We start from the raw sequence: 24,556 nt of genomic DNA, 5'->3' as shown, positions 1-24,556 counted from the left end.
TTGAGTCCAAACTTCTGATTTAGTTACTGTTGGGTGCACCACAGTCGGTTACATATTTCAGATCACGGATCACAAACTGTAGTAAAATCTAGACCTACAGAATCAATGGGTCAAGGCATTAGATTTGAAAGGAGAATTGGTTGGTTTGCTAAAAACAATTTGTGGAGTATTTTGTCGTGTTCCCCCCACCCCCCGCCCCACAGTGTAAAGGAAACAACACGATGAAAACCCTGTTGTGGATCTCCTGGAGCTCCTGACATCTCAGGAGAGCAGACTCTGCCTGGGGGAACCATCCTTCACAGCCTCCCGGGAGCCTCAGGCCCCGTGTGGCAGCCCCGGCCACAAGGGGGCAGCGCTGGGCTGGCTGTGGCTCCAATGCACCCTGGCCTGGTCTGCCCCCGGAGAGGCAGGCCGGTTACCTTCCCTCTGCTCCAGAAGCAAACACAAAAATCACATGTAGTTTCCAGCTGGGTTGCGTATGAAGGGCAGGATTAATATGTTTACCACTGTAGAAGTTTAAACTGATTATTCAACAGATAGAGTTAGTCCCAGATCCAAAGGGCATGTTAGACCCCCGTTTGGGTCAGTGTAATTTACATTTCCCAGGACCTTTAGCTTTCTTCTTTTACAGGCTTCAAATCTATCTACAGAAAACAAAAAGCAGTTAAAAGCCCTCCAAGACTGAGTCGAAGGAAAAAAAAATAACTCTCTGCATTTTCTTATCATAATTTAGGTCTCTGTTTACAACTTAAAAGCAGCTTCACACACCCTAACTAAGGACAAAGCCAAAATTCCTGCGAACGCAGCAAAGTCTTTTTTTATAAGCACAGGAGCCACCAACAATCATCCAAACACATCTCCAGACGCAATTTCCTTGACGTTAGTATTTGTTGTGACCAGAACATGTGGCATCCTCTGGCTCTGACATCCCGTTAGTAACACTGCTGTTGGCCCACCTCACAGGGTGGACACAGTGACTGGACATGTGTCATGGTCATCACAGGACAGCAGACCTCTGATTGCACTACACTTTATTGCATTTTTTGCTGAGCTAGTCTATACGCACCGTTTTCCTAGCAGCATTTGCTAGCTTCGTGTCTCTGTCACATTTCAGTAATTCTGGCAATATTTCAAACTTTTTCATTATTATAGTATTCTGATGACTTGTGATCAGGGATCTTTGATGTTGCTATTGCTGAGGGCTCAGATTATGGTTAGCATTTTTTAGCAATAAAGTATTTTTTAAATTAAGGTATTTACATTGTTGGGGGTTTTTTTGTACATTGTTTTTTAAAGACATATGCTATTGCACACTTAGTAGACTACAGTATATTGGGAACGTAACTTTTATTTTTTAATGATTTTTTAATTGAAGTATAGTTAATTACAACATTGTGTTAATTTCAGGTGTACAACAAAGTGATTCAGTGTTTTATATATATACATATATATTTATATTCTCTCATATATTCATATATATGAATATATATTCATCTCATATATATTCATATATAGCTCATATCCCATATAAATTCATATATATATTCTTTCTCAGATTCTTTTCCATTTTAGGTTATTACAAGATATTGAGTATAGTTCCCTGTGTTATACAGTAGGTCCTTGTTGTTTATCTATTTTGCATATAGTAGTGTGTATATGTTAACCCCAAACTCCTAATTTATCCTTCCCCGCTTTCCCCTTTGGTAATATCTCATTGTGTATATATATACCACTTCTTCTTTACCCATTCATCTGTCGATGGACATTTAGGTTGCTTCCATGACCTGGCTATTGTAAATAGTGCTGCTATGAACATAGGGGTGCATGAATCTTTTCAAATTATGGTTTTCTCTGGATATATGCCCAGGAGTGGGATTGCTGGATCATATGGCAACTCTATTTTTAATTTTCTAAGGAACCTCCATACTGTATAGAGAACTCCATACTGTTCTCCATAGTGGCTGTATCAATTTACATTCCCACCAACAGCGTAGGAGAGTTCCCTTTTCTCCACACCCTCTCCAGCATGGGAACGTAACTTTTATATGCACTGGGAAACCAAAAAAATAGTGTGACTCTCTTTATTGCGATATTCACTTTATTGTGATGGTCGGGAACTGACCCCGCAATATCTCCGAGGTCTGCCTTAGACAGAAGCTTCCAGGTGGAGAAGGGAGAAACAGCAGGGGGGCTCCAGGGCCAGCCATGGGTACCAGCAGCTGAGTGCTGCCCCTCAGGGTGGCAGCCTCCTCACCCACATTCACTTGTCCACACAACGTCCTCTTGGGTCCAGCAACAAGATTTCTCCTTCCTCACAAATCCAAAACCCTCTGGAGCCTGCGGTGTAGACGAGCTGGCCCACCGGCCAGTGCCTGCTGTGTGCCCACCCCGGGAGGGTCCAGCGCTCACTCCAGCATTGCAGGCGGCAGCCTCTCTACTCTTCCTGCTGTGTGTTGTGGCCCAGCCCTCCCCCAGGGGACCCTGTCTGCTCCCAAAGTGGACTTAGCTGTCAGCTTTTGCGTTCACCTCCCCCCGCTGGGGTTCGGCCTGCACCATCCTGCCTGGGGATCTTTCCTTCCGTGGCAGATATAAAGTGGCTTTCCCTCTTGTGTCACTGATCGTGGCCAGCTACTTTCCAAAAGAACAGGAGCCCCAATGGAAGCTAATCCTTGGACTGACAGGCAGGAAGCAGTCTGGCCCCTTGTTTGTTCACACCCATGCCGTCCTCTGAGTCGCTTGCTTGTCCTTGGCGCTCACTGTCCTCTCGTCCCCACCCCCCTCCTCAGGCTGCTGGGTTTTCCAGAGGCAGAGGCATGAGGCATGGCCACTCCCAACCCAGTTCCCATGGTGAGCCCTCATCCCAGCAACTGCGCTGCTTTTACTGAGATCTGGAAATTCAAACATCCAGACCACACATTTGGACCTGATGGATGTCGGGGGCTCTGCCAGGGTAGAGGGGGCCCCGGGAAGGCAGGACTGTCCCCATCCTTCTGCCAGAGTGCTTTGGCCACCACCCCAGGGCTCGTTCTAAGGCACCTGTCCTGCCAGAATGGGTCCGGGTGCCGGTCCTTGGTCGAAAGTGCAGACAGCACTGTACAAGTCATGTGTGTTCAGCTTGGACAGGAAGGGGACAGAGGGCAGGGACAGCTGAGTGTAGTGCAGGGAGGGCCATGCTGTCTTCCTGGGGGGCAGCCTGGGCTGGGGCGGGGACTTGCTTTTGGGGCCCACGTGCGGGGTGTGTGATTGACAGGTGGTGGTGAAGAGGCCAGAGAGGATGGTCTTCTTGGCCCCCTACCGCTAGGACTGGCCAGCGCCACCAGCTGCTGGACACAGGCCTCCCTGAAACCCCCAGCTTCCCCTCTGTGGGCACGTCCCGGACAAGCACGGACCTTGGGGCCAATGGCGCTGTCTGCAGCCCCTGAGAGGTCCTCCTTAGCCAGAGATCCCCTCTTGGAGCCGAGCTGAGCCCCAGCACCGTGCTCCCAGCCGCTCCCTGGGAAATGCAGAGCACATAGTCACTCCCGTTCCCTGGGAGGCCGCTTGCTGGGCTCACCTGGGCACACAGAGGGAGGCTCCTCTTCCATAAGGAGGGAAAAAGTGCCAGTCACACCCATGGGCTGGGCCCCCTGGGCATTGAGGCAAATCAGACAAAAGTCCTGATGTCCAAGAGCCAAACACCCAAGCAAGGAGATGCACGCGCGTGAGTTTGACCAGGGCAGAGGGCAGACGGAGCTCAGCCTCCAAGAGAAAGGGGGCAGGAGGTGGGGTCGGGAAGCAGGAGAGACAGATGGCTCAGGTCTGCACAAACACACCACGGGGCCTGCCCAGCCCTGTGCTTCTGCGCACGTGCCCAACGCAGGCGTGTAAAGCCCTGTGCGTGCCGGGAGTCCACGTCCACCTGCGCTGCTCCAGGGAGGGGCGTTGTTGGGAGGCCATGGGGGCTACTGCACAGGCTCCAGAAAAGATGGACAGGGTATGCTGGTGTCTCAGGTAACCAAAACCATTTGCTGGTGGGATTGGAAAACCATACAGCCTATTTGGAACACTGTTTGGAAATTTCTAATAAAGTGAAATATACACTCATTCTGTGAGCTGGCAACTTTCTTCTTCTGTATTTATCCAGAAGAAATGAAACCTTATGTCCACAAACTGTTCACAAAGGCTCATAGTGGCTTTATTCATAATAGCCCCAAACTGGAAGTAACCTGTCCATTAACAGGAAAATGGATACACAAATTGTGGTAGGGTCATACTGTCCTGCAATAAAAAAGTTACAAATGACTGATGCCCACACCAATATGGGTGAATCCCCAAAACCTGTGGAACAAATGAGAACTGGCACTAAACAGTACATATTTTGATTCCCTTTGTATATTTGTAAGGACAGAGCAAATCTAGAGCGGTCTGGATAAGAGCTGCTTTAGGGGGTGGGGTGCACTAGGTCGGGGGTGGGGTTTGCGTCTTTACTGTGCTGGTGGTGAGACATTTGTCAAAACACACCCAACTGTATGTTTGATATTTGTGCCTTTGGCTGTACATAAAATATGTCTCAATAAAATTAACGTTATTAAAAATCACTTCTGGTCTGAAGGCAAAATTCCTTGCTTAAGTAGCCACACTGTAGAGTCACAACCGTTGATGGACTTGGCAGGTCTGAGCCACTTCACAGTTCTGGAGCCCCTTGGCTCGCCCGAGAAAGCCCTGCCGTATCACCCAGCTGACACAGCACATCCCCTGCAGACCTTCTCTAAGGGGTCTGAGACCTTTTCCAAGGGCCACTGTGGCCGGGGACAGACAGACAGACGTGTTCTGACAAATGACTCTTCCCCTTTAACCACGGGGGATGGGGGATGGGGACACTTTGACAATTCAGGGTACTCAGCACTGGCTCTGGGTTGTCACTCATTTCTGGTGACTTAAAAATAGCCCCGTGGCCCCATGGTCAAAGTGGGGGCTTGTGGAGGTCAGGGGATAAAAAGAGTTTTGTCCCAAGTGTGGGTGTCCAGGGCACTGGCGGGTCTGTGGTCATCTCCCCAGTTTCCAATGCGCGGTTGGAGGGGTTATACTCGGCTGCTGGCTGAGCCTCCACGTCGGCTCTCCCGTCTTGGTGTGGATGCTACTTTGGTAGACACGGGACAAAAGTGAAAGTCCTGGCATTTCCCCTCCCTACCAGGAGAATAAATCAAAGGTGATTAATTTGCATCCTGGGGGAATCGCAGCGATTCGTGGGGCTATCAATGACTTGAGTGTGTTCCTAAGGCATCCCCTTATCGTTCCACATCGTGGGCGCTGATGGGCGCCTTTGGTTCTCCCTGTCCATCTGCAAGGACCACCAGAAACAGTTTGTTCACGCCTGGGGGTGCCTGGGGCTCGTGCCATCTTCCTGCTCTCTGCCACAGCACAGCTGGCAGAGGCCCTGCAGAACGCCACGCTGGAGCCACCATTGACATCCTCGTGCAGATCACACCTGCCTTCCTGAGACACAAAAGAGGGAGAAAACCCCCCAGAAACATTTGGGGGCCCATCACCTTGACAAAGCTTCGGGGAGACCATGGAGTGTTTCAGGACAGCCCAACAAAGTGAAAGAGACATCATTATACCTAAAAAAGGAGGGATAATGTTTGCAGAAATTTTTTGGATTTCGAAGGCAACCTATCGGGCATTTGGCTGTGCCCTCCCAAAGCCTTTACCAACGAACCTGTAAGGCCACCAGGTATGAGTGGGGCTCCCAGATCTCATCTCCTAATAGACCCAGTGGCACTCAGTGTTCGTGACCAACAGCAATGCTGCAGAGAGCCCAGGGGGTGGACCACCGAGCAGAGCGCCAGGGTTCTGGACAAAGCCAGGCTCTCCTCTGCATGTGACTATTCTCATCTCCAAGAAACAGCTCCTGGCTACCACTGGGTCCCGGTGGGGACTGAATGGCTGACAGGGACATCAGTGGACTGCAGTCCTGAGCTCAGTGCATTATGGACCGGGTGTGATCTGCCCCGCCCTCCCAAGAAGTCAGGTCTACTCGGCTGCAAAGTGTTACCTCATGGAGACGGTGCGTGAGAGCCTGAGACAACCCAGAAGGCGCACGTCAGTTGCGTGAACAGGTGGCTCAGACCCTGTGACATGTCCTTTTGCTTGTGGCCTCCTCTCTCCCTCAATTGACACCTTCTGGGAAGTTCCCAGTGACCAGATGGCCAAGGAGGCGTGCTTTCAGATGGTTCTCCATGATGCACTGGCTCCAGCTGAGAACAGGCTATGAGGGCAGGATAGCCCCTATGTCAAGTGTCCCTGGAAGACAGAAGGGAAGGGAAATCATCCCAGCGGACAGAGCTTGAGTAGAACAAATGGTTGTCGCTTTTCTGGACTGAAAGACAGCCGGAAGAATTAACCTACACCAGTGACTCTTCCCCTCCCCCCACCGCCTTGGGGATATTTGGCGACGTCTGGAGACATTTTGATTGTCACATCTAGGGGGAGGGAGCTACTGGCATCCAGTGGGTAGAGGTCAGCCAAGGACATTGCTGCACATCTTACAATACACACAGGACCGTCCCATACAAAAAAGGATGATCTGGCCCTAAACTTCATTAGTGCCACTGTCAAGGAATCCCAATCCACACTGTTTTCCTTTGTCCATGGTAACAAGTAAACCGGGGAAACAAAGTAATGTATCTCATCCCCAAATCAGTCAACTGAACCAGTAAAAGAAAAAAAAAAAAAGGGAAAGAAACAGAGGAACTACATTCACTTGCCAATGCATGTTGGAAGGAACCAAGCCAATACACATCAACACCCATCAGTTAAATGAGACCCAACGGTCAAAGCTGAGGGCGAGCAGCGTTCAGGTTCGGAGCGCAGACTCAGGGAAGTCCCCTGCAGCTCTAAGGGCTCCGTGGGTGGTGGAGGGTCCGGGGGCTTCCTCGGGGTGTTGAATGGTGACCGGCTCTGCCACGGCCCATCTCCAACCCTGCTCACGGTGGCTTTACTAGTTTTGATCATAAGTTAGTGGAGACAAACTGCCTGCTCCCACCTGCCAAATCATCACTCCAAGGCAGGTGTTTGGATTCCATTCCAGGCGAGTGGGAAGCACTGGACAGGCCGCAGGGCTCCTGCCTTGGAGAAAGGTATGCGAGGGCAAAGGGGATAGCCCTGGAAAGCTCGCCCTCTCTGAGGACTGCCAAGAGCACGCCCCCTCTCCCCCACTGTCTGTCAGGGCAGCAATGAAAGGGACCTTGTTTATTTGGCAGTTCAAGCAAAGGGACACACACGTGTGGGCCCACTCACCGTCTGCTGGGCAGCTGCCAAGGGAGTGCTACGAGGGAGCTCTTATCCCCCTCCCCAAATGGGGGACCCTAAAACATGGCATCCAGAGAAATGATATCAAAACCACGGAAGGGGAAGAAGAGAAGGACAAAGGCTTTTAACCAGGCCACAGTAGGACAAGGGTCCTATAAGAAGCATGTAACAGCATTTTGCCAACAACTCTTAGAGGAAAACACATTTGGCCAAATGATCTAGAAGTAAACAGCAAGGTTAGGTAGTTGGGAAGATCATCCCGCAAGGGCAGAAAGTCCAGAGGAGGAAGCGTCCCTCCCCCTTTGGTGGGCTGGAGGGTCTCCAGGTGCCCGGGGCTGCGGAGGCTGTGTTGTTTGGCTCTGTGATGTCCAGGCTCTGCCCCTGCAGCACACACCCACCCATGACTGAGGGGGTGACCAGGGGCCTCCAACTTTGTCAATGCAGTCCCCTCTCACCTGTGTGACCAGCTCCCCTTCCCTGAAGGCCTGCTTTTGGTGACACAAGAAAGGGTCCTGCTAGTGGTGACTCCCTTTTCTGGGCTGGGTCATCTGTGGCCACTGAGTTTGCTCTAGGAAGGAAGGCCTGTCTACCTGGAGCCACTGCAAAGGCACAGCGTCCTAAGGACCCATTATAAGGGACCCTGCAGAATGGTCCAGGCCCATGATGACCTCATGGAGGGGGCGTGATCATGAGAGCTGCCCTGGAGGAAACTGTCCCCACCTCAGCCTTTCCCAGAGGGCCCTCTGTAGACAGTGGAGTCCCTGTGACACCACTGTGAGGGAGGGCCCCGGGGCGGGCGTTTGCTGGGGAGACCTGCCACCATCAGGTCTGGTGCTCACTGCCACATCTGACTGCTGTGAACCACAGGCTGCAGAAGCAGCCAGGCTGCTGTATCAGCTAAAATGCTCCCCATTTAGGGGTAAGAGTAGAACCTCGATTTGATAAAGGCTGAAACCGATATTGTTAGGCCTCTTAATAGCTATCAAATTATTGATTTCATTCTCTTTTTTCAACAAGTATTTATCCACCACCTAATATGTGTCAGGCACTGTTGTAGGCACCAGGAGTACAGCGAAACATACAAAAATTCCTGCCTGAGTGGAGCTTACATTCTGTGGGGGCTGGAGGGAGGCATACAATGAATGAATGAATGAACAATTCACATGCAGCCCTCAGATGGCGATCAATGCACAAGAGGAACATGCACAGGGAGGCCGTGGGGAGGGTGGGATGTGTTGGCTTATTAAATAAAGAAGTCAGGGAGGGTCTCCTTGAGAGGTGACACTGGAACAGGTAGTGACTGGCAGGTAGTGACGGGTGAGCCACGTGGCTGAGGGTGGGTGTCAGGGGGAAGACATTCCAGGCCGAAGGGCACGTGCAAAGGCCCTGAGGTAGGCCTGTGTGCCTGGGGCAGAGGTTGGAGAAGTACATGGGTGGGAGTGCTCTTTGTAAGGAATTGGCTCCACTAATTTAGCCTCTTGAAAATAATGGGTTGCTTTGGTCTTGAGCATATTCAGCCTATATTTAAAAAGCCAGTGGTACTCCTCACCTTACTTAAAGAACTGTGTGTGTGTGTGTGTGTGTGTGTGTGTGTGTGTGTGTGTGTGTGTGTGTTCTTGAGATGCTCTCTTGAAGGAATAAAAAAGGATCAGCAATGGACATCATTTTTTATATACATAATTAGTGTTGGTGGGACTCTTTTTTTTTTTTCAAGCATCAAAGAGCAAAAAGGAAAATTTCAGCAAAATATTTTGCAAAATAAATGGAAATAGTAATATTGCTCGCCTTGTTTGGAGATTCTGGCTTCCGCACTGTCCCTGCGGTGACATCTGTGTTAAGTCAGCCTGCGGGGAGAGGGGGAGCACGGCATCTTGACACCGCACAGACTACACACGCACTTATTCCTGAGAGGTCCATGCAGGGTAGCCCCTCTCTCTTCTCTGCTGGGGGTGGAGTGCGGAGGAAGGACTGCTTTGGGGAAACAAAGCTACCCGCATCACTGCAAACAGACCATTTCACACACTGCTGGGAGCAATCATGAAACTCTTCCCAAGTGGGGTGCCTGGGAGCTCTCCTTGCAGCCTCCGGGCCTCCTGGGGGGAGTATGGGGGCCCCTGGTCGTCATGAGTGCCCTGTGGGTCTCCCTGGGATGAAGCACCCTGGACCCACCCCCGTGTCAGCAGACCCACTGGACCCTCGCTGGAGAGTGGAGGTGGGGACGTGGCTGAAACAAGAATGAAGCTGGGCACCCCTCATCGCCCTGGAGCCCCACACCAAAGCGGGCCAGTTCCAGCAGCAAAGAGTTTACAGTATAGTTAGGACTGAAGAGCAAGGTGGGACCCGGAGGTCTCCAGAGAGCCACCGCTTTAAGGCTTTTTGGAAGGGGGTGCCTGCTCCCTGGTGCCAGGGGCGCCAGCCACCACAGGGCCCTTTCCCAGATGTGCTTGCGCTCAGGTGACAGCAGAACCAGACTCTGGACAGAGGCAACGTCCCAGCGGCCGAGGTCTGACAAGGCAGGGCCCGCTCAGCCACAACACACGTTTTCTCCTTATTTATTAGAAGCATCGGGAAAAAGAAAAAGAAAAAAGCACTCGAGGAACTTAATCTGTAAAGTCCACACTGCAATGAGGAAAACCGAATCGTGTCCTAAAGAAAGAAACCCTCCCAAACGCACATTACTCTACTTCTCTTAGTAAACATAAAAAACACAGAGAATGGAACACGTGGGTTTGGCAAAGCCTGTTTTTTTCTTTCACAAATTTCCCACCACTGATGGATACAGCCCTTTTTTCTTAACTAATGTGAGATATATTTTCATCAGTTAAGTTTATTTCTGCAAAGTAGAGTAATTTGCAAAATAAGCTTGTGGTCGCTAAGGGAGGGGGTGAGAGCCACGTAGCCACGACCCCATCCCCCCAGAGACGGTGGGCACTGCCCAGAGGATTGCACACCTCGAGGTGCGCCCCCTGCTATCTTGAGGCACTAAATAAATCAAATCGGTTTGGAAAACATGAAGTTTGTAAAGTAACAGATCTCAAATTTTCGGAACGCCACTGGAGCCACTGGGTGGTGATAAGGAAGAAAAGGTCCACAGTAACTTAGTGAATAGAAAGTATTCATTTAAGAGGAAAAATGGAGTACCAAAATCCAGGAACAGAAAACAAATGGAGCTTTCCATGGAAAAAGAAGAGACATTAACACTGTTCCACTTTCAGAGGAGATCTGAGCAAACAGCACAACGCGTTTCACCCCCGCAGGCCAGCGGAGCCCCACTCCACCTAAAGGTAGCCCTCCAAGGAGACAACCCGGTGACAATATAAGGGTGCAAAATATTGCTCTGTGGCATATTCTGAAAATAATATAAAAATAATTTCTATAGTACAGTTTAAACTTGGCTTGTAAAATATCAACATAACAGCATAAAATCTACAAGCAGAATACGCTTAAAAACGCTTTCCTTTCACAATATATTATTTTTTAAAAACTCATATACCCAGGTAACGCAGATGCAAGAACTGTGAAGCAAATGACTGAAATAACCTCCACTGGAGTTTATAAGTATCTGGGATTCTTCTGGAAACTTGCTGTCACTTAGAGACATTCGACCTTCCCAGAAGGGGAAGTTTGGCCAGACCCGATTGGATGGGAAGGTCGCTCACCAGCAGGGCAGCTGCGCAGCCCACATCTAGGACCTGCACCCTGGTGGGGCTCACGGCCTTTCTAGAATCGCGACTGGCCATCTTCCTTTTCCCCAGTGCCTGCAATCCACTTCCTTTTCCCCACTCCACAAAGGGCCCCCAAGTCATAGAAAGACATTAGGGGACCTCTTGACCCACATGTGAAAAACACAGCAGTTTCTAATAGTCCTTGTGCAGCCTGATGAACTCATTTGGTCTGAGATGTCTGGCCAGGGACCAGGGCTAAAGAGCTCTTGTGAACATGGGGGGCTGGACTGGCATGTTTAACAGAACAGTGGGCTCGCTCAGTTTTTAACACTGTTTAGAGGAAGGGTGGATCCAGACCTCTCACAAGAGGAAACGGCTATTTGTAAACTACGTGGACGGAGGGCATCCTGTCTGATAGGAGCGACACCCACAGGCGCCCGCAGGTGAAGCAGCCAGTGACCAGGTGGAGGAACTGGGGCCCTTTCAGGCAGCCGGGGGAGGAGCCTGGTGGGGGCGGGGCCTGGAGCTCAGGCTTTTATTTATGGCACATATGTCAGGTGGGGGTGGGGCGGAGGTGACTGAAATTCAAGGAGCTAGAACAGGGCACTGTTGTTTTGTTTTGACTTTATTTTTTGACTCTTTTTTTTGGCCGAGTGGCTTGTGGGATTTTAGTTCCCTGACCAGGGATTAAACCCCTGCCCTCAGCAGTGAGAGTGAGGAGTCCTAACCACTGGACCACCAGGGAATTCCCAGGTCACTGTTTTCTGATAATACCTAGGAGTTACACTGCCTGGTTTTGAAGGTTTTCCTTTTTCCTCTGGTACTACAAATGGACCATTTTTATTCTCGGTTTGCCTGCCTCCCTCCTTTCCTTCCTTCCTTCCTTCCTTCCTTCCTCCCTCCCTTCCTTTCTTTTTTAACCTGGCAGAGAGCATGAGAAAGATAAATTTTGGAAATTTCTGGTCGGCTGCTTTCATGTTAAAAAATTAAAAAACAAACACGAGATTACTTTCTGCCTCCTTGACTTCTTGTGCGTATGTGTTTGGCTGCTGAATGCCCAGGGAAGCATTTTCCAGACTGGCTGTTGCCCCTTCTGTGAGATGTAGGGCAGGAGCTGGAGTCTACACATGAAGCAGTATTTATTTCCTGTGACCTCACAGCTTTGGATGGCAAAGCAGTTGGTCAGCACGACGTGAAGAATCAGTCCAAAAAGCTGCCACAAACCGTCTTGATGAGATATTTTTTAAAAACTACTTTTTTTAAACAAAAGAAACCCCAGTAATATGACGGACGTGAATATTAGTAATTTCCACACATTGAAAGTACTATTTAGCACGAAAAGTAAAACTTTTGAAAAAATTTAAGATCCTATGTAATTAATAATTTTAAGGAACCACTTATGTAAAGCTTGAATAAATTACTGAAAACTCCACGTGCTGTGGATATTTAAAAACAAAAAGGAATTACGCACAGGAGATACTCAGATTAGTTTATTATAATTCTTCAAACAAGTAAAACAAAAAATCCCCTCCCCATTTTTTTGTTTGTTGTTGTTGTTGTTGTTGTTGGTGTGTGTGTGTGTGTGTGTTTTCCGTTTTTGCTGCTCTTTATGTCCGGGGGGAAAGCATTCTTTCTGGAGAAGAAGCTGGCTCCAATGAAGAGATGGTCTACCTCCTGTGTTTTCTGAAGATACAGCCACAGCGAAGCTGGGCGCCTTCTCCTCTCTTTCTTGGGATTATTAGAGGCAATTCTAAGGCTCTCACAGGTTTTAAAGGATTATTTTGCTAGTGAGGATTTTACCCATCGTATCTGTATTTCTTGGAAACAAGATCTTCCCTTAGTGAGGCAGGTTTAGCGCCTCAGTGCCCTTGGCCAAGAACGGTGTTCTCCAGAGGTAATCTTGGAAGGAAGACGCTGCATACTGCTGCTCAGAACAGAGTAACTAAGGACGCTATTTTTTTTCTTAAGAAATGTAAGGAGGCACCAAAATAGGGACGTGATGCGGCTGCTCCTAATGTGTTCTGCAGCCACGGTCAGGGTTACCCGCACCCTGCGGAGGGGACCCCGATGGGAGCGGCGCCCCTCCACCTGGCTGATCCCGGACAGATGCGGGTGGGCGGCGGGGTAGGGGTGGGCTTCCTTCCCGGCGGCCCTCAGCCCCTTCCCTCTGGAAAGAGGGGCAGGCCGGGTTTCAGGGCGGCCTAGTGGGAGCTTACACAGTGACCGCAGGGTCAAGTTCTCGCCTCTCTCCTGGGGCTTCGATGGTCGCCTCCTACGGCGCCCTCCGGCCACGGTTCACTGCGGAAGTGTCTTTGAAGGGGAAATGTAGGCAGGGTGTCATCTTTGCTCATATATGGGCAACTCCAAATAGTGAATTGGGAACCTTGCCTTTGGGACCCAAGGTGTCTTTGGAAAGCTCCTGTCACCTGAGCTGCCTGGCACCGGGAGCGATCGCTACATCTCACCGCGCCCTGCGAGGTAGGTTGTCCGGTGCCCATCCTACAGACACCCGCGGCTTTGAGGGCAGTGTGAATGTCGCTCGAGCCGGGGGCTGTGGGAGGAGGCTCTGCTTATGAGATGGAGCCGCGTATTCCTAAAGGGCCACAGAGACCACCAGGGCGCCAGCGGGCGGCCAAGCGTCCTGTCCTCCAGGGGCCCAGGAAGGGCACAGGTGGGAGGGAGCCCGAGGCAGAGCCGCCACCGCGGTCCCGGGGCCGCGCGTTCGCTTTGAAACCCTGGGTGGCACCGCTCGCACGCAGGTGACCGCTACATGTTAAGAGGTCAGTCGCCAGGTTAGAGAAAAAAGCCCCCCCCCCCGAAAAGAGGCATGTAAAACACTCCCTTCTAAAAACAAAGGGGTGCAAATTTCTTTACTTCTCTTATCGAGGAACAAAAATACTCTTGCAATGGCTATTCAGTTTCCACAGGTACGAGGCAGGTGCTAGCTAGCACACCCACTTCCAACAGTATGACTCTTTCCTATCCGTCTACTACCTGAGTGGCGTCAGTGTAGGTTCAGGCACCATTAGGAATGTTTGACCAAACACGTACACAGCACGTACAGAGGATCGCCGGCCTCCCGGTGGACCAGGGCGCGGAGGAGACACCTACAGCACGGAGAGGACAGCCCGGCCGGCGGGGCAGCGGCGCGCGCTCAGGGCCGGGCCGCGGGGGCCTCGCGCCGCCGCCGCTCCTCGCGGCAGCAGTACGAGCAGTAGTGCTCGGTCTCGGCGCGCCCGTAGAACGCGCACTTCTCTCGCTGGCGGGGCCGCCCGGGCCGCCCTCACCGTTCGAGCGCGCGGCCGGCGCGTCGGCGAACTCCAGGCCGTCGCGCGCCGAGCCGAAGCCGTTGGCGTAGGTCTGCGACTTGCGCTCGGCCGCGCCCGCCGCCCCCGCCGCGCCGGGCAAGGCCCCTGGGAGGCGGGCGCCATCAACCCCACCGTGTTGACCGTGCGCAGGGCGGCGGCGCGCGCCGGGCGGTAGCTCAGCGACGACAGCTCGCGGCTCTGCCGCGCACCGCCGCAGCACGCCCACGGCCGGGGCGCACGCCTTGTCCCGCGCGCCCCACCGCCTCCACGTGGATAACGCTCTGGCGCCCCGGCGCCGGGGGACTGACCCCGGGGACCGGTCCGCTGGCGGCCGCGCGCCGCTGTCGCCGCCGGGGCCAGTGGAGGCCGCGCCGCGCGTCGCCGCCCGTGCCGCCTCCGCCGACCGGGGGTTCGCGCGCTCCTTGAGCCTGAGCACCAGCTGCGTGGGGGGCCCGGCGAGGCACGCAGGGCTCCGCCCGCCCTCGGCCTCAGGCCTGCGCGGCGGCCCCTTGGCCGTAGAGGCGGCGGGGGCGTCGCGGCGCCGCTGCTCCTGCTTGGCGCTGAAGCGCTCCTGCGCGCTGGTCAGGTAGTAGCCGATCGTCATCTCGTGGAACTAGTGCCGGTGGCTGGTGAGCAGCAGGCCGGCGAAGATGAGCTTGCGCTCGCCCTGCATGGCGGCGCGCAGGATGTGGAGGTTCAGCTTCACGTCCGTGCTGTACTTCCAGGCGTCGCCGCGGGGCCCGCCGCCCTTGTCGGCTGGCGACGCACCTGCTGCCTTGCCCGTGGGCGACGGCGTGGTCTTCTCCGAAGGCGAAGTGCTGGCCGAGGCTCCCGATTCCTCCTTGCTGTCCTTGCGCGCGCCTTGGCCTTCTTCTCCTTGCCCCGCTCGGGCGCGTCACCGTGCTTGCCATTGGCTGACTTGGAGCGGCTCATCGGGCCGTGCACCAGGCCGCCCATGTTCTTCTTCAGCTGGATGCCCACGGAGTCCGCGCGGGTCTTGTCCTTGTCCTTGCGCTGCTTCTCCTTCTCCTTGTCCTTGCCGTTCTTGCTGTTGGAGTTGCTGCACAGCGAGTCGCGGTCCGAGTCCAGCGAGTCGGGCAGGGACTGCACGTCCTCCCCCGCCGAGGCCGTCGGGGACTCCGGCTGCGCCAGAGGGGCCTGCGAGGGAGAAGGAGGGCAGGGAAAGGAGGAGGTTAGAGACCAGCTGTCCCCACGCGGCAGATGGAGGCAGACCCCTCCCCCGCGGTGTGGCCTCCGGCCTCACTGTCCCCAACCCGAGCTGTGGCCCAGCCTGAGAGTCTCCTGATTCTCGAGCTAAAGCTGCTGCCTTCAGAGTCCTCGTGGAGACTACAAAAGAACACCCACAGCCAAGTCATCACATAGTCCATGCAGCTGGACTCTGGAGCCAGACTGCCACGGATTGTCACTTGTGCCATCAGTAACATAGGGTAGCAGGACCTGCCTCAGGGAGCCCTGTGAAGATTAAATACACGTAAAGGCTGAAGTACGAAAGCACTCTGAGCAGTGCCAGCTTGTCCTGGGTACTGTGTGCCGGGCACTGCCCTCCTTGCTTTCCTCGTGTCACTTAAAAAAATATTCGTCACGATCCCCAGTGTATGGTTAAATAAACTGACGTCTGGGGAGGGCCAATTATTTGTAAGTTTTTTGTTTTTTAAACAAATCCCTTTTCCTGGCACTTTATTACTGAGATCACAAAAAAATCAGTCCGATACTTAGAGCGAATCCCTCTTAGCATCTGGAGGCAGGGCCAGCATGGGTCCTCCCTAGGGGAGGGGGCCAATTGGAGCACCAGCCCCTTTCTCACAGCCCTCCCCTCCTGGAGGGGAGAGAAGGAGAAGGAGGGGGTGCCAAGGAATCACGCCCTCGGTTCCCTGCCTTTTCCAAGGACCCACACACACGTTTATAATTAATTCCGCTCCGTGGCAGCACATCGTGTTCCGATCTCGGCAGAGAGAGTTTTGTGTTGTGACTTGCCTACGGTTTGTTTTCTGAGTAGGGCGGGTTTATTCCTCTCCTTCCGGAGAAAATAAGGGAAGAAAAACTCCCCTAGCCGGAGCGCGCGCCTACGTCCAGACTCGCAGGCACACGCGCACACAGGCTCGCGTTCCAGCCGGAGCCGGGGCGGCGGGGACCGCGGGAGGGGCTGGGACCCGGCGCGGGGCGGCCCCCCGTGGGGTAGGATGCACCCCGCCTGCCCGCCCCCGAGCCGAGTGCGCCTGCCGCTCCGTCCTGGCGCGCTCCAAGCTCACCCGGGTCTCGGAGGGGATCCGGATCCACGTCACATTCATGTAGCTGTGCAGAAGGTTCAGCTTCGCTTCTAGCGACAGGATCAGGCTAGAGAGAGAGGAACACAGAGTGAGACGCGCCCCAGCTCGCCCGCGCGCACCCCGCCCGCCGGCGGCCATCCTCGAGGAGCAGGGGCGCACGGCGTCCAGCCCCTTCCCGGGAAGCCCGGAGACAGCCCGCCCCATAGGGCGCTGGGGGAGGAGGCACAGGGTAGGGTCTTATTGGGCCAGCCGGGCCCCATAAGTTATCGTCGTCGTCTTTCCCCCACTCCCAGTCCTTCCCTGGCGTCCACTGCAAAGTGCAGAGGCAGCAGCTTGTGCTCCGAATCCTTCAAGGGGATCACGGATGGGACGCAAAAGAGAGAGACCCGTGCCAGGTGGCCCAGGGCGCGATGGGAGGCTCAAAGACCCCGCCACCCCCAGGGAGGACAGGAAAGGGCCCCCGAGACCAGGTGTCTCCGTGATTAAGGAAACCGAATGGGGGTGTACACAGGACCTCTATGCCAGTAGGAGCGTTAAGGCCAGAGATTTCAAAACCATCACTAATAGTTTTTTTAAATTCCTCTTTATTGTGGACCCTGAAGAGCAGCTGGAGATGTGACCTGGCCTCGACATGGGTCAAAAGGCAGGTGCCCTCTTTGGGCAGCAGACAAAACAAAGCTATTACTACTTCTGCCATTTCTGAGGAAGGATCCAGGCCAGACAGCACAGGGAGCAAGGTCACCTGGGAGGGGGCTTGGGGCCAGACCCACCCATCTCCTCCCAGAGGAGGGGAGCAAGGGCTGCCGGCCCATCTGCTCTTTCGGGAGTTCATGCAGCAAGTCTGTGTCAGTGTGGGACCCAGGGACCCCGTCGCCCTTGCCACAGAGAGCTCACATCCCGGACTGGGGACAGGATAAACAGGTGACATACAGCTCATGCTGTCAGGCGGTAATAGCGCCCTGAGGGTGAACAGCAGGAGTTTGGCAAACCTTTCTGGGGTGGACCAGTGAGCCTTCCAAGGAGGGAACGTGCAGGTAGACAAGGCAGTGAGGAGAGATGGGCCCCTCACTGCACAGAGGGGTTGATTCATCAAAGTATGCCCCTGCCCCGGGGAACCCGGGACCACCTCAGAAAGGTTGAGGTGGAGGCGGGTGTTTACAGGTTTGTCTGGGATCTGCTGGGAGCTTCCGGGCCTGGTGGGATCAGCTCCCTGGTGCCGTTGTTGATGTCAGGGGCAGAGAATGGGGAGACGGCTACCCTCCCATTTCTGCCCTCGGAGCAGCAGCCGCATGAGGGCTGCACTAAGGTCCCCTGCAGGCCCCACCTGAGGGTCAGGCCCCAGCAGAGCAGCACAGCCTGGGGCTCGGCCAGGCCAGCAGCTTGGTTGCTGGAGCCTGGCTTCCTGCCTCCGTGCCAGTGGCTGGTGGAGGGAGAATTGGGTGCTTCTGTGAGTGCTGCTGGGGATGGTACGTGTGGGTGCAGGGCCTGGTGAGCCTTCACTCAGACCCTTCTGGGGCCTCCAGCAGGGGCTCTCGCCTCTGCTGTCCCACCGGCTTAGGAGGGAGGTGTGGCCAGGCCCCCTTTTAGATGGGGAAGTAGGTTAGGAGCTGACAGCTCCTGGGTGGGCGCCTCCCTGTTTCAGGCCTATCCTTGCCCCTGGAGTGCCTCTCTACTATCCTGATTGAGCACATGGGGCCTCCCACACGCTGTTTTCCTTTGGCACCAAGAGCCCCATCTTTGGGGACAGTGAGGCCCCAGGCACCACTCCAGGATGCAGGGGGCCTTCCTCCTGCCCAAGGTTTACCTGACCTCCTCCTCCTTACTCCTCTCCCGCCCCCACCTCCCAGGTGCTGGCCGTGAGTCTGGTGTCACTTCCCCATATTCATGGCAGGGGTGCCATGGCAAAAACAGAAAGGCAAATCAATAAATAATAAATACATAAAATCTAAGATTGAATACCATTAGTAGTTGATTTTCTAATAAGAAATCGGAAACATTGACTTAGTGCTGCCCTCCTGTGCTGCTAAAGAGACACAAATAATCCTCTTCCTCCACGCCCCCCACCCCCCCACCCCCGTCCCCCAACCCCCCATACAAGGGAAATACAGCTTTGCTCCGGATTTTCCTTTTCATCTGGATGGGGCTGGGGGGCACTGTGCTCTGGTTTGAGAGGTCAGGGGCAGCTTGGTCTGCCTTGGCTTGCTCAGTCCTGCCTTTGTGTGGCTGTGACACACAGGCCACCCCTCCCAGGGCTGAGCTGCAGGGTAGTCATGCCCAGGGAGGGCTGCAGGGCTGGCTCAGGACCAGCCTCCCCTGGGCCATACCCAGGAGCTAGTCCCATAGTTCCAAGAGTCACCACGACAACAGAGAGAGGTTGGCCCGGCTTCCCACCCATGGGCGGGGGCAGGGAGTAGAGGCTCCCTCTGTAGACAGGGCAGCGTGGCTCCCTGGAGGGCTTGGTAAAGGCGCTCACCCCAGGCCCCCAGGCAGATGGCCAAACCAGAGTATCCAGGAAACGGACCCAAGGACTCTATTTTAAATAATCATCCTCCGTGGGTCTTAAAATCAAACAAATCTGGGAAACATTGTTCTAGAATAATAATCTGTTAGGGACAGTTTCTGTAGGTGTAGTGTGGGTGATTTGGGGTCTGGCTGTCCACCTTCCCAGGGGACAGATGCCTTGGGGGCATCTGCCCAGGCCGGCTACATTTCCCAGTCCCCACCCTAGCGTTAGGAAAGAACACGTGCTGACTTGCGCGCGTGGGGCATGAGCAGAAGCCCTGGGTGAAGTGGTTAGGCGTGGGTGGCCCTTCTCCCCTACACCCCTTCCCACCGTGGTGCCTTCTGATGACGGTGGCCCTGGAAGGCATCAGGAGTGGGCTCCCGACTCCCCACTTGGAAGGGACCTGCCTGTTTTAGGAACACCCGTTTTAGACTTTGCAGGAGAACCAAACTTGTATCACATGAAGCCACTATGATTTTGGTTTATTTGTTTCAGGTAAACCAGCTAAAGTTGTACAGCCCCCCTCAGCCTCCCTACCAAAGGGCTACTGGGAATTCCTACACTCAGTAGCTGGGCTGGAACGGACTTCCTGGGCTCCCCACCTTGACCCCCCACCCCAATACACAAAGCAGAAGGTTGGAGTCACCTGAAGGTGCTAGAGCCTGACCACCCAGCAGGCTCCTGGCAGCCTCTCAGCCTGGATGTCGGAAGGCATCTTGTAGGCAGAGGGCACAGCTGTGGCCCGCTGGTCAGGGTTGAGGCTGCAGGGCCCAGGAGCCCCACCTGTACCTGTACAGCCTAGGGTGGCCTCGAGAACAGGCCCTCTGTGAGCCTCAGGTACTTCCGATGCTTCTGCCTGTCACTTTACACACTTACTTTTCCCTGTTGGAAACCTGGCCTCAACCAATGAGAGGGGGAGTGATGCAGCGACTCGCCCTCTGGTGGCAAATGTCAGGAACAGCAAATGCTTTTCAAAATAAGCCTGCCAACTTTTTTTCCCCCTTTGAAAAAACTCTCTCCTATCTTTTAACCTGGAAACATATAGGCATCATTTCAGTCTAGCTTGGACAAGGGGTAACTGAAGCAGCATCCAATTTTCAGTACTTATTTTCCAAAAAAGAATGGGGACCTCTGGTTTCTGTTTGGGATGTAAAAAGCTGAAGGAGCAATGTCCCACCAGTATAACAACAATAATCTAGACAAACTGCAGATTCACAACTTTCTTTTTTTTTCAGATAAATTTATTTATTTATTTTGGCTGCGTTGGGTTTTCATTGCTGCGTGCGGGCTTTTCTCTAGTTGCGGTGAGCAGGGTCTACTCTTTGTTGCGGTGCGCGGGCTCTAGGCGCGAGGGCTTCAGTAGTTGTGCCGCGTGGGTATCAGTAGTTGTAGCACACGGGCTCAAGAGCACAGGCTCAGTAGTTGTGGCGCATGGGCTTAGTTGCTCCGCAGCATGTGGGATCTTCCTGGACCAGGGCTCGAACCCGTGTCCCCTGAATTGGCAGGCGGATTCTTAACCACTGCGCCACCAGGGAAGTTCTGACAACTTTCCTTTAACCCGTCTGAGAGGTGAAGTCACAGGCAACTGGCTAGCCCCAAATCGAAGGAAAAACAGGTGCCTTTGAGGAGGGATGGACATGAGCTTAATAGGGGCAGACTCAGTTGGACCCCCTTAAGAAGAATTCAGCTAAAATTGGTAAAGGAAGGGTGTAGCCTGGGGCCACAGACATAAGGGAAATTCACAAGCACTTACAGGCCCCTCTCCATGGGACCTGACCTGTGTTCACAAAAAGACTGGCCAGAATTCTGAGAAAGTGTCCTTCACGGACCTTTCCCATCTGTACTGTGGAAGAGACTGCAAAGGACAGGGCAACACACACCCTTGGTCTTAGGGCACTGGGCCTTTCCCCAGTAAAGCTTGGGGTGGGAGCAGGAAATAGGGAATAAACCTCTTTTTCCCTGGGGGAGGGGCAGGAATATGTGTTGAGACCAGAAGTACAGCTGGGGGAGGTCACTCCCTCCGCCCAGATCCAGGGACACAGCACCTGCCTAAGACAGAGGCTTAATCAGAATAATAGAAACATTACGCTTCTGGGCTCCCCTCCCACACCCAGGCTAACAAGCTGCGAGTAATAGCAATCTAATGCCAGGAAGGGGGCAAGAATATGGAGAGAGACCCTTGCCGAAGTGAGGCGCAGCACAAAGCGTGCAGCAGACAGTGAGAAATACCATCCCTACCGTAAACACAAGATATAACTAGAGGCCTTTGAGGGCTGGGTAACCAGCGTAGCATCAGGTCCTGACAAGACTGATGCCAACCCCATGAAGCAAAAGGAAAGGAATCAAAATGATCTACCTTAGTCTTTACTGCCCTGCTCAAGATGGCTGGCTCTCAACAAAACATTTCTGGCGTAAGAAAAGACAGGAGAAAACCAGCACATTGACAAGAGACGGGACAAGTGACAGAACGAGGCAGATATGACACAGGTGTTGATACTATTCGACCTGATTTAAAATAACTGATTAGAGTGAAGTAAGTCAGAAAGAGAAAAACAAATACCGTATGCTAACACATATATATGGAATCTAAGGGGAAAAAAAAAAAAGGTCATGAAGAACCTAGGGGCAAGACAGGAATAAAGACACAGACCTACTAGAGAATGGACTTGAGGATATGGGGAGGGGGAAGGTAAGCTGTGACAAAGTGAGAGAGTGGCATGGACATATATACACTACCAAACGTAAAATAGATAGCTAGTGGGAAGCAACCGCATAGCACAGGGAGATCAGCTCTGTGCTTTGTGACCACCTAGAGAGGTGGGATAGGGAGCGTGGGAGGGAGGGAGATGCAAGAGGGAAGAGATATGGGAACATATGTATATGTATAACTGATTCACTTTGTTATAAAGCAAAAACTAACACACCATTGTAAAGCAATTATACTGCAATAAAGATGTTAAAAAATAAATAAATTTTAAAAATAAATAAAAAATAAATAAATAAAATAAAATAACTGATTAATAAGTTGAAGACTCTAATAGAAAAGGTAGATACCATGCAGAATTTGATGGTTAATTTCTGCAGAGAGAAAAAAATCTATAAGAAAGAGTCAAATTTAAATGCTAGAAGTAAAAAAACCCCACAATAATAGAGATAAAGAATGACTTTGAGGGGCTGATCAGTAGACTTTACACAGCTGAGGAAAGAATCTGTGAACAGTAAGATAGGTCAATAGAAATTACCCAGATTGAAACACTGGCTGTGCGTACCGTTGGAGCTGCCCATTGTCATTCAGAGCGGCCATCAGGGCCCAGATTTTGCCTGGAGACGAGAAATGACACGAGATTACAATACTGATGCATGAATAATGGTCACATCCTAGGAGAGAACCACGCACAGAAGGGTTTCTGTTAGCACGTGTTCACTCACGAACTCCCCACCAGTAGTTCTCGTTCATTTTTCTTTATGTTCTTTTCTTTTCTTTTTTTTTTTTGGCCACGCCGCATGACTTGCAGGATCTTAGTTCCTTGACCAGGGATTGAACCCAGGCCCCAGCAGTGAAAGCGCCAAGTCCTAACCACTGGACCGCCAGGGAATTTCCTCTTTTTTTTGGTTTTTCACTCAGTGGTTTTTTAGTATATTCACAGAGTTGTGCAACCATCAACACTATACAATCCCAGAACATTTTCATTACCCTGAAAAGAAACTTTTTTAAAAAATTGAAGTATAGTTGATTTACAATGTTTCAGGTGTACAGCAAAGAGATTCAATTATACATACACATATATAGATCTATTCTTTTTCAAATGCTTTTCCACTATAGGTTATTACAAGATATTGAACATAGTAGTTCCCTGGGCTGTACAGTAGGGTCCTTGTTTTAGTTCTCATTTTTCAGAGGGGCAAAATGGCCTGATGCGTACTCTCTAAGAGTAGAATTTCACACCCACACCTGATGTAGAGTAGAATTTCACACCCACACCTGATGTTCCCTCTGAAGTAGGTGACATACCTACTGTCCTGGCCTTAGATTCGCACACCCTGCAGAACCCTCCATGCTTCTGAAAACCAAGTCATACAGCTTACTCTCCGAGGGGAGCAAAACATAGAGTAAAAAAAAAAAAAAAGAAATGAATGAAAAGAACTCCCACATTTTCTCTGGGCTTTTGCTCAGTATTTCACCTTTTCCTTGAAGCTTAGTTTGGGGAGGGCAGAGGCTTCAGGGGGCTCGCTGTGTGCGAGCCTAGGTGGGAGGCGACCTCAGAGCTCAGGCGCTGGACTGGGTGAGACCCCAGGCAGGACAGGTGTGCCCACCCCAGGCAGCACTTGGCGGGATGGGTGCTGGGGGTTTGCAGCACGAGGGGGAGCTGATGGGGGGCTGGAACTCGGTGTGGGGCCTCTAATCCCTGACTCTGAAACTTGGTGGACTTCTAACGGAAGGAAGGAGGCAGCACACACCGCATCCGATTCCATTAGGCATCATGTGCGTTTTAAAGGCAAAGAATTAAAAGCTTAGCTCTAATTTTAAAGAGCAAATAAAATCTTAACCCTCTCCCGATTAATTTCGAATTGCAGGTATTCACTATATTCACTAACAATATGCTGAATTATGTGGTATAGACAATAGAATGAGTCTTCGAATGTCTAAAATAATATCTGAGCATCTCCCTCTGGTCTTTCTATTTTTTCCTGCAACAGACTTGATACTATCAACCAGAATGTTTAAATTCTATCACATGGACATTTACAATTTAATCATATTTTTTTCCTCCACAGTCAGCTAACAAAGACACCATAGAAACATCTTTGCACATCTCAGTGGGAAAGAAAAGCAAACGAAACCATCCGGGTTATTCTACAAAACCCCAGCAGGGTCTGGGGGTGTTTTTGTAAGTGATGACAGGTGGGGACGTGGGTGGAAAGCAGCTCTGTTACTGTTAGTAGTTGTGTCGTGCAGGGTGGTAGCCATGACAGAGTCAGTTTAGGGGAACCAGTTGAAGCAGAAATGCAAGTGTGCACTTTCACTCTTACACGCAACTAACAATCACAGTGTACATACACTGCCTGTGTGACCACAAACGCACTTTCAAGTCTAAATGCTGGTGTCTATCAAATGGGCACCCACGTTCCAGGGCACGGTCCAATAACGGCAAGACAAGGCCCTGACTTTAGGGACATTATTCCTTAGCCGGGGTGATGACCTGGGTGGGCACCTTGCTCTAAAGCAGGGCCGAGGGTGGCAGGGGCCCCAGGGAGGACTGAACCCGTGTCCGGGAGGAAGGTCAAGGAGAGCCGAGGTGGAAGAGAGGCACACGGACCGTGATCCTATCACGAAATGCAGACACGTTAATACAGGAGTGTGTATTAACAATGACACGAGCCCAACGGATCCTGGCTGGGAAGGGAAACAGCCCGTGTGGAGCACCTGGGTGGAGCTGGGGGTGTCATCGTCCCCCAGCCCCACGGGGAACAGGCACTGTCCTGGCTCCTCACCAACAGAAA

The 24,556-nt window shown here is 52.3% G+C and overlaps 1 protein-coding gene across 1 annotated transcript; it reads right to left on the bottom strand.

The window, feature by feature from the left end:
* Positions 1–13,797: 13,797 nt before the first annotated feature.
* On the bottom strand, positions 13,798–21,484 carry OTUD7A (OTU deubiquitinase 7A). Its single transcript, XM_082442354.1, has 2 exons — positions 16,534–21,484; positions 13,798–15,421 (listed from the first exon to the last, which is right to left on the bottom strand). The coding sequence occupies exons 1-2, from the start codon at positions 16,753–16,755 to the stop codon at positions 14,966–14,968; spliced, it is 678 nt and encodes a 225-aa protein (XP_082298480.1). The 5' UTR covers positions 16,756–21,484; the 3' UTR covers positions 13,798–14,965.
* Positions 21,485–24,556: the final 3,072 nt, after the last annotated feature.

This window comes from Balaenoptera physalus (assembly GCF_965194825.1).
Source record: "Balaenoptera physalus genome assembly, chromosome: 2".
Lineage (NCBI taxonomy): Eukaryota > Metazoa > Chordata > Mammalia > Artiodactyla > Balaenopteridae > Balaenoptera > Balaenoptera physalus.
Note: the sequence above shows the minus strand (reverse complement) of the source record. Positions and strands in the feature narration are given on the sequence as shown.

Coding starts and splice junctions, on each gene's coding strand:
- OTUD7A (XM_082442354.1), bottom strand. CDS start 16,755: ATGGGGCGGGCTGTCTCCGGGCTTCCCGGGAAGGGGCTGGACGCCGTG. Junction 15,422..16,533: donor GGATCCCCTCCGAGACCCGG/GTGAGCTTGGAG, acceptor TCTCCCTCGCAG/GCCCCTCTGGCGCAGCCGGA.